The 9,444-nt window shown below is 43.4% G+C and overlaps 1 protein-coding gene across 8 annotated transcripts in view; it reads left to right on the top strand.

Annotated features, from left to right (window-relative positions):
• LOC122563251 (alpha-1,3-mannosyl-glycoprotein 4-beta-N-acetylglucosaminyltransferase C-like) overlaps positions 1-9,444 on the top strand; it is a 168,500-nt gene that overhangs the window by 156,225 nt on the left and 2,831 nt on the right. For all 8 annotated transcript variants that reach the window (XM_043716885.1, XM_043716882.1, XM_043716881.1 and 5 more), the window contains one exon: positions 5,039-5,189. In XM_043716885.1, coding sequence (XP_043572820.1) covers positions 5,039-5,189 — 151 coding nt within the window. The remainder of the gene's footprint in view (positions 1-5,038; positions 5,190-9,444) is intronic.

A 9,444-nucleotide genomic window follows, 5' to 3' on the forward strand; every position in this document is an offset into this window, starting at 1 on the left:
GGGCGATTTGGTTGATTGTTGCGGGTGTCTCGGAGATGTTCCCTAAAGCGCTCTGCTTGGAGGCGCCCAGTCTCCCCAATGTAGAGGAGACCTCATCAGGAGCATCGGATACAATAAATGATATTAGTGGATTTGCAGGTAAAACTTTGATGGATGTGGAAAGCTCCTTTGGGGCCTTGGATGGAGGTGAGGGAGGAGGTGTGGGCGCAGGTTTTACAGTTCCTGCGGTGGCAGGGGAAAGTGCCAGGATGGGAGGGTGGGTCGTAGGGGGGCGTGGACCTGACCAGGTAGTCACGGAGGGAACGATCTTTGCGATAGACGGAAAGGTGTGGGGAGGGAAATATATCCCTGGTGGTGGTGTCTGTTTGGAGGTGGCGGAAATGTTGGCGGATGATTTGGTTTATGCGAAGGTTGGTAGGGTGGAAGGTGGGCACCAGGGGCGTTCTGTCCTTGTTGCGGTTGGAGGGGTTGGGTCTGAGGGCGGGGGTGCGGGATGTGGATGAGATGCGTTGGAGGGCATCTTTGACCACGTGGGAAGGGAAATTGCGGTCTTTAAAGAAGGAGGCCATCTGGTGTGTTCTATGGTGGAACCGCTCCTCCTGGGAGCAGATACGGCGGAGGCGGAGGAATTGGGAATACGGGATGGCATTTTTGCAAGAGGTAGGGTGGGAAGAGGTGTAATCCAGGTAGCTGTGGGAGTCGGTGGGTTTGTAGAAGGTGTCAGTGTCAAGTCAGTCGTCATTAATGGAGATGGAGAGGTCCAGGAAGGGGAGGGAGGTATCCAAGATGGTCCAGGTAAATTTAAGGTCAGGGTGGAATGTGTTGGTGAAGTTGATGAATTGCTCAACCTCCTCGCGGGAGCACGAGGTGGCGCCAATGCAGTCATCAATGTCGCGGAGGAAGAGGTGGGGAGTGGTGCTGGTGTAATTACGCAGATCGACTGTTCTACATGAACAACAAAGAGACAGGCATCGCTGGAGCTCATATGGGTGTCCATGGCTACCCCTTTGGTCTGGAGGAAGTGGGAGGATTCGAAGAAGAAATTGTTAAGGGTGAGGACCAGTTCGGTCAAACGAATGAGAGTGTCGGTGGAAGGATACTGTTGGGGACATCGGGAGAGGAAGAAACGGAGGGCTTGGAGGCCCTGGTCATGGCGGATGGAGGTGTAGAGGGATTGGATATCCATGGTGAAAATGAGATGTTGGGGGCCGGGGAAATGAAAGTCTTGGAGGAGGTGGAGGGCGTGGGTGGTGTCTTGAACGTATGTGGGGAGTTCCTGGACTAGGGGGGATAGGACAGTGTCGAGGTAGGTAGAGATGAGTTCAGTGGGGCAGGAGCATGCTGAGACAATGGGTCGGCCAGGGTGGTCAGGCTTGTAGATCTTGGGAAGGATGTAGAACCGGGCAGTGAGGGATTCCCGGACTGAGGTTGGAAGCTGTGGATGGGAGACCTAACACTATGGGCAATTTAGCGTGGCCAATTCACCTGACCTGCACACCTTTGGACTGTGGGAGGAAACCCCCGCAAACGTGGAGAGAATGTGCAAACTCCACACAGGCAGTCACCTGAGGCTGGAATTGAACCTGGGACCTTGGTGCTCGGAGATAGAAGTGCCAACCACATGCCGACCTTGTTTTGAACAGCTGCAGTTCATGTGGTATGTGTGCACTGCTGTGCTATTGGGGAGGGAATTCCAGGTTTCTGACATTGAATAGTGATGTAGTTCCGTGGGGGTTTTGGAGAGGACTTTACATGTAGTAGTGTTCCCAAACATCTGTTGCCTCTTGCTTTGAGATGGTAGAAGTTGCGAGTTTGAGAGGTGCTGTTGAAGGAGCCTTGATGAATTACTACGGTATTTCTTGTAGATGGCATGCAGTACTGCCACAGTGGTAGTGGTGGAGGGAGGGAATATGGCGGATGGGGTGAGAATCAAATAGGCTCTTTTGTTCTGGATGGTGGGAGAAAGTGAGGACTGCAGATGCTGGAGATCAGAGCTGAAAAATTGGTACTTACTGTCTTTAATTTCCGATATGGCGAGGAAGAACTGTTTGTTTAGTGTATGAATTCTTCTGTGGATGAAGAACAGTAGAGGTCCTTTGCAGGTATGTAAGAGTGTTGAGGATTCCTGAAGAAGGGCTTATGTCCGAAACGTCGATTCTCCTGCTCCTTGGATGCTGCCTGACCTGCTGTGCTTTTCCAGCAAAACATTTTTTAGTTTTGTTCTGGATGGTGTCAAGCTTTTTGAGTGTTGGAGTTTCGCCCATCCAGACAAGTGGAGAATATTCCATCAAACTCCTGACCAGTATCTTGTAGATGGTGATCAGGCTTTGGGAAGTCATACGGTAAGTTCCTTATCATAGAATTCCCAGCCTCTGACTTGTTATTGCAGCCAGAGTACTCCGGTTTGATCCAGTTCACTTTCTGATCTGGAACCCGCAGAATGTTAGAGATGTTTCTTTTAAGTCTTTTCATTTAAGGGGAACTCCAAGTCTGTAACTCAGCCATCGATGAATGAATTCTACTCTCTATACAGGAGGGACATTTATAAGCTACTCATTTTTGTAGTACTTTGCCACACTTTCCAGGTGAGTGAGTCAAATATGATAACGAGTCAGATATAACATTTTGTTCATGGATGAAGACAGAATCCGGAATCTGGGCTCATAACCTAGCCTGGAATTTCAATGCATTGCTAAGAGGGTGTGGCATTGTCGGAGGTATCATCTTTCAGATGTAAAGCTAAACTTCAAAACTCTGGTGCGGCCGCAGTTGGAGTATTGCGTACAGTTCTGGTCACCACATTATAGGTAAGATGTGGAAGCTTTGGAAAGGGTTCCTCATAGGATGTTGCCTGGTATGGAGGGGAGGTCTTACTAGGAAAGGCCGAGGGACTGAAGGCTGTTTTCATTAGAGAGAATGTGGTTGAGAGGTTGTTTTCGTTAGAGAGAATGTGTTTGATAGGTGACTTGATTGAGACCTAAGATAATCAGAGGGTTAGATAGGGAGGGCAGTGAGAGTCTTTTTTTTCTCGGATGGTGAGGGCTAGCATGAAGGGACATTGCTTTAAATTGAGGGTTGATAGATATAGGATAGATGTCAGAGGTAGTTTCTTCACTCAGTGTGTAGTAGGGGCATGGAACGGCTTGCCTGGCAACAGTAGTAGACTTGCCAACTGTCAGGGCATTTAAATGAATAGACATATGGATGAAAAGGGAATAGTGTAGGTTAGATGGGCTTCAGAAAGGTTTCACAGGTTGGCGCAACATCTAGGGCCAAAGGGCCTGTACTGCGCTGGAATGTTCTATGTTATTCTTGTTCAGGTGGTTGCCAAAAATCTATAATATTGTTTTTTCATTCAGCCACCACTATTAAGAAAAAACATCAATTTGCCATTGGTCTTGTTTATATTTATGGAACGTGAAACTCACTGAAGTGGGCTGCTTTGTCCTGGCTGGTATTGAGCATTTCAGTGTGTGTGTATGCAACATATTAGTCTCATTTTCTGGTCAAAGAACCATGCTGTTTGTACATTGGCTGCCATTTGTTACTCTTCGACACTGGTAAATTGGACATGAAATAGTTCAAGAATACAAGGGGCCTGTTGTAAATATTGAGTGGGCCACAGATATTCTTGTAGGTTCACTAGTGCAGGTTAATCCTGTGAGAAGCTGCTGTGCTCTGTCCCTAATTCTCACTGCCCATATTAACCCAGAATTAGTGTAACCCAAGACATGTGACAATATCAATCTGTTCCATGAATATACAGGACCCATTCAAATATTTCTCAAATCTTTCATTCGGCAGGACTGATGAACATAGAATCAAAGAATCCTTAGAGTGTGAACGCAGGCCATTCGGCCCATCTAGTATACACCGACCCTCCAAGGAGAATTCACCTTATCTCTGTAACCCGCATTTCCATTGCTAATCCACCCAGCCTACACATCCCTGGGCAATTTAGCATGGCCAATCCACCTAACCTGCACACCTTTGGACTATGGGAGGAAACCCCACAGACATGGGGAGAATGTACAGACTCCACACAGACCTGGAATTGAAACTGGGCCCCGATGCTTTGAGGCAGCAGTACTAAACACTGAGCCACTGAGTGCCATCCCTACACTCAAATAAAATGAATTTAATAGGAACTCAAGCAACTGGTTTATTTTGTAGTATGCTTATCCCTGAATTAAAATAGCAATTCCACACTTCCTTTCCCTTAACACTTTGACCGACTGCAATAAACAACAAAACTTTCCAGTACAGTAGAAACAACGTTCACTTTAAATATTACTGTATTTTAAAACTCAGCTCGGAGCCCCATATCTCCCCTTCACATCGCCATTATTAAACCAAGACTGAATCTGAACAATGGTTGTCTTCTATAGTTTTTAAAATTATCACCATAGGAGGAATTCATTAGGTTGTCATGGTAACTGCACCATTGAGTACAAATCAATTGAACTAACTCCATCAGAATGGGTGTGAATGATCATTGAAATATTCTAACCACTTTCCACAAACTCAGCCATGCTATTCTACAAATTGAATCCATTGAGATCAACATTTACCTCAATAACTCTATTTTGAATATAAATTACAGCAAACCCAATACCATGTCCTCACCTATATCTCTTCATAATGGCATTTTGAAATCTCTAAAATGTGAGTACTTTGTAAATGAAAAGCAAGCATTTACAAACACTGGGTGGTGGGGAGAAATCTCTATCATCTTACATTAAAATATGACTGTAACAAAGGGAGTTCTTGCAGATATGGTATTTTAGTGGTTTCAACCATGACGCCGCCACCTTACATAAAATAAATATTTCTGCATCTTTTTAATAAAGAGCAAGATGGTTTACTTGTCCATGTTGAGCACCCCATACTGTAAGGAGTTTTTGCACTCAGGATGTGTGAAAGTGCTGAGCTTGCTAGCTGGACATGTAAAGCAGGGATTACTGAAAGATATGTCTTTGATGATTATATGATTTCTTATTGGTGATGCAATTTACAGTTGTTTACATTTGTCTTTCAGGAAGAAGAAGAAAAGAGATTGGCCAAAGAAATAGCTGTCCAGCAGTTGTATTCAGAGAGGAATGTGCAGAACTTCAGGGAGCTGATAAACTTTTCTGCACCTATTAATGTCACCTATCAATATTTAGCAGGTTATCCTTTACTGAAAAAGAGTAAGAGAAAAGCATTTTCTTTGACGTTTTTCACGTGTATGTGTTAGCTGTAAGATGAAGAAATTGCATTTAAGGGTTAATAATCTTGGTCTAAAGTCTCCTAAAGCCAGACCTATTGTCTGAACTGTAATTGGAGTTTCAAATTAACAAAACTTACATTTAAAAATTCCATTTTATTGTGAATAATTTTGCACTGACCCAAAAAAAGAAATTTGTGTTTCTACCCAACTTGGAGATGTCTTACGCTTCCATATAGTCCACATGTTTATTGAAACATCTGGTTAGTGATGAACATTATTTGTTACTACCTATAGCAGTGTGAAGCAGTTAGTCTCATCAAATGTTTACTTTCAGGATAATGTGAGGTAGGTGGGACACTTCTCAGCAACAAAAGTGATGGCCTTGGGTCCGTTTATGGGTTTGTGTGATATACAGTGAGAAATAAATGCTGACAATCAATTTAGGATTATTAGCCAAGTTGACATTGTGGAGCATATGCACATACTGGAAACTACAAAAATTAATACATGGGGCCTTGTTCTTTGCAAGCAGAAATATATGTACACGATGCTTCAACCCAGAAAAATAGGTGACAGCTATTCTTTGGTACGTTTTTCAGAGCAATTCCAAAACCAATCATAGTCAACTTGTTTGGTTTAGAAATTAAACCAAGCAAGGCAATTAACTGTCAGTCATCTAACTGATAAATTCTACATGATAATGTCTCTCTCAATCAAGGTCTCTTTTGAGTCAGTCAGTACTCTTCTCTCCTACAATGAAAAAGTTGTTTTCCCTTTACATTGGTATTCTTGCAAATTATCCTGATTGAGTGCAAGATGAAACACTTTGTCAAGATGTCTTTTTTTATGGCAAACTCAAGTTCTGTATTATCAAATGAATAAGGGCAATGTCGTATTGGCTTATCTCAAATGACAGTCGGCTGAACGGCTGGTTTGTGACGCAGGTGATGCCAACAGTGTGGGTTCAATTTCTGCACCAGTTGACATTCCCATGGAACTTGTGTGTCCTCAACCTCACTTGGCATCTAAGATGCAGTGACCCTTGGGTTAAACCATTACCAGTCTCCACTGTCTAGTAGAGAGCAGCCCTATGATTCTCTGAGATGATGGTGACTTTACCTTTACAATATATGTATGTTTACAAATATTTAAATACACAATAAGCCTCGAATGAATTCTGTTACTTAAATGATTTCATCAGATTTTTTGGTCAAACTATTAGATTAGATTACTTAGTGTTGAAACAGGCCCTTCGGCCCAACAAGTCCACACCGACCCTCCGAAGAGCAGCCCACCCAGACCCATTCCCCTACATTTACATATTCTATTCCTGAATTGCGCATTCTGTTGGTGGAGTAATTTATGCTGCCGTTGAAAATCAAAATTTATGCAAGTCTCAGGCGAAGATCCAATGTAAAAGGCACAAAGGCTCGACTTAAGATTATTTATCTGATACACAGATAACAATAATATCGAGGCTATAACTGATACAGAGCACAGCCAGAACTTTGTGTATTCTAATAGTGGCCCTTCTCTGTTCTGCAGAATGCAGGACAGGTTCACAGCCACACATAGACCTTGGGCCAGTGGCTAACTGCTGCCAAGAGAAAGGGGAAAGGGATGCTCCAGCCACTTCGTTTGTGAGTGGTTTCTACACTTTCCATTCATGAAGTTTTGAAGAAATCCATCAGGAAAGTACTTCAAATCACACTGACCAATCTGCTAAACAGCAGCTAATATTCGATGCAATTTCCTGGAAGAGAGCATTGTGAGCCATCTGCAGTGTGTATAAACAAAAAAAACCCTCTCCTCATTCACGGAAAGCTCCCTAAAAGGTAGAGGATAGCACTCCAGCAAATGTCCACTGACCAGAGACAATGTGGCCACTCACACCAGAAGTGAAAGTTGAGAATCAGCCTCCAGTGCAAATTATGGCTGAGAATCCTGAACTATGGATCACATCACCTCAACCTGCTCACTAAGAACAGTAGGAGGATGCACATTATCACTCCACCTGATATCTTCAGAGGCCAGTGAGTAGAGAGCTAAACCAGAGGAAGGGTAAATAAAAGACATTCTTTTCAACCTCCCAGCTGGTTTTAACAAACAGCTACACCTTTCTCCACTAAAATATGGTTAATCATTTTCAATATAAGCAAGACAGCCAATTACATGGCATTTCTTGAGTAAAAGAAAGAGCAATTTTGTTCTCTTGAAACTCAATAATAGCGGTAGAAAGTAGAGCTTAAAGCTTTGGGCAGTCACGTCAGCCTGCTCTGTCAGTCTCTCTCATCCAACATTAAAAGGGGATAGTTTTCAGAACAAAGGAAGCTAATCCTTTTGATGTCCTTGAGGCATCAGTTTAACCTGAGACCACAGTTGGTTAGTTAGCTTGTTGGATCATCAGCTATAGTAAAGTTGCACTTATTTTTAAAATACCCAGCTACCTGTTGCTTCATCTCTTCTTTCTGTGGAAACTTTTCATCTTGAGGGACATAGAGAGAGTTTTCAACCTATATTTGGGTCTGCATTTTTAGTTTCATCTCCCCTAATCTACCACAGAAGCCCCAGCAATATCAACTGGCTGTATGTTCTTCTATCATAGAGATGTATAGCACGGAAACAGACTCTTCAGTCCAACTTGTCCATGTGGACCAGATATCCTAAGTTAATCTCGTCCCATTTGCCAGCGTTTGGCCCATATCTCTCCAAACTCCTCTTATTCATATACCCATCCAAGATGCTTTTTAAATGTTGTAATTGTACCAGCCTCCACTTCTTCTGGTAGCTCGTTCCATACATATGTTGCCCTTTGGGTCCCTTTTAAATCTTTCACCTGTCACCTTAAGCTTGTACCCTCTAGTTTTGGATGCCCACAGCCCAGAGAAAAGACCTTGTCTATTCACCCTGTCCATATAAACCTCTGAGGTCACCCCTCAGCCTCCAAAGCTCCAGGGAAAATAGCCCCAACCTATTCAGCCTCTGCATATAGCTGAAATCTTCCAATCCTGGCGACACCTTGTAGATCTTTTCTGAACCCTTTCAGATTTCACAACATCCTTCCCACAGCATGTAGACTGGAACTGCATGCAGTATTCCAATAGTGGCCTAAACAGTGTCCTATACAGCTCCAACATGATGTCTCAATTCCTATAATCAATGCTCTGACTAATAAAGGTAAGCATACCCAATTCCTCCTTCGCTATCCTACCTACCTGCGACTGCACTTTCAAAAGAACTATGAACCTGCACTCCAAGGTCTCTTCGTTCAGCAACATTCCCCAGGACCTTACAATTAAGTGTATAAGTCCTGCCCTGGTTTGCTTTTCCAAAATGCACCACCTCGCATTTATCTAAATTAAACTCGATCTGCCAGCCATTGACACATTTGATCAAGATCCCGTTGTACTACTTCGCTGTCCACTATACCTTCAGTTTTGGTGTCTTCTGTAAACTTACTAACTATACTTCCTATGTTCACATCCAAATCATTTATATAAGTGATGAAAAGCAATGGACCCAAAACCAATCCATGTGGCACACCACTGGTCATAGGTCTTCTGTCTGAAAAGCAACCCTCGACCACCACCCTCTGTCTTCTACCTTTGAGCCAGTTCTGTATCCAAATGGCTAGCTCTCCCTCTATTCTGCGTGATCTAACCTTGCTAACCAGTCTACCATCTGCTCGTATTTTGATGTCAGAGCTGATAACTGTAGTCCGAAGTTCCATTTCTCATCATGGTATAAATGCATTAGGAGATGCAGGAGATCCAGTGGGGTGTGAGGAGCCTTCTTTTTTTTTTTCCAACCTCTTTGGAGAAAACTGTTAATTTCAGCTATGGCTTACTTTCATTTAGTTGGTATTGGTTTTGTGAGACTTGGCCAAGGTATCTGGATCAGGTGATGCCTGCGACTATTTTAAATGTGTTTTTGGCCCCTATTTAAAAACGTTTCAGTCCATGAATGCCCCAGGTATTGAATTTCGTCATCTGGTTCAATGATCAATTGGTTTATTGTATACCATCATGGTATGCTGAAAATGTGTTGCTTGAAAAACGCAGCAAGTCAGGCAGCATCCAAGGAGCAGGAGAATCGACGTTTCGGGCATGAGCCCTTCTTCAGGAATAAGGAAAGTGTGTCCTGCAGGCTAAGATAAAAAGTAGGGGGGAGGGGCGTTGGAAATGCGATAGGTGGAAGGAGGTTAAGGTGAGGGTGATAGGCCGGGGTGGGTATGG

The sequence above is a fragment of the Chiloscyllium plagiosum genome, chromosome 26 (genome assembly GCF_004010195.1).
Source record: "Chiloscyllium plagiosum isolate BGI_BamShark_2017 chromosome 26, ASM401019v2, whole genome shotgun sequence".
NCBI classification, from domain to species: domain Eukaryota; kingdom Metazoa; phylum Chordata; class Chondrichthyes; order Orectolobiformes; family Hemiscylliidae; genus Chiloscyllium; species Chiloscyllium plagiosum.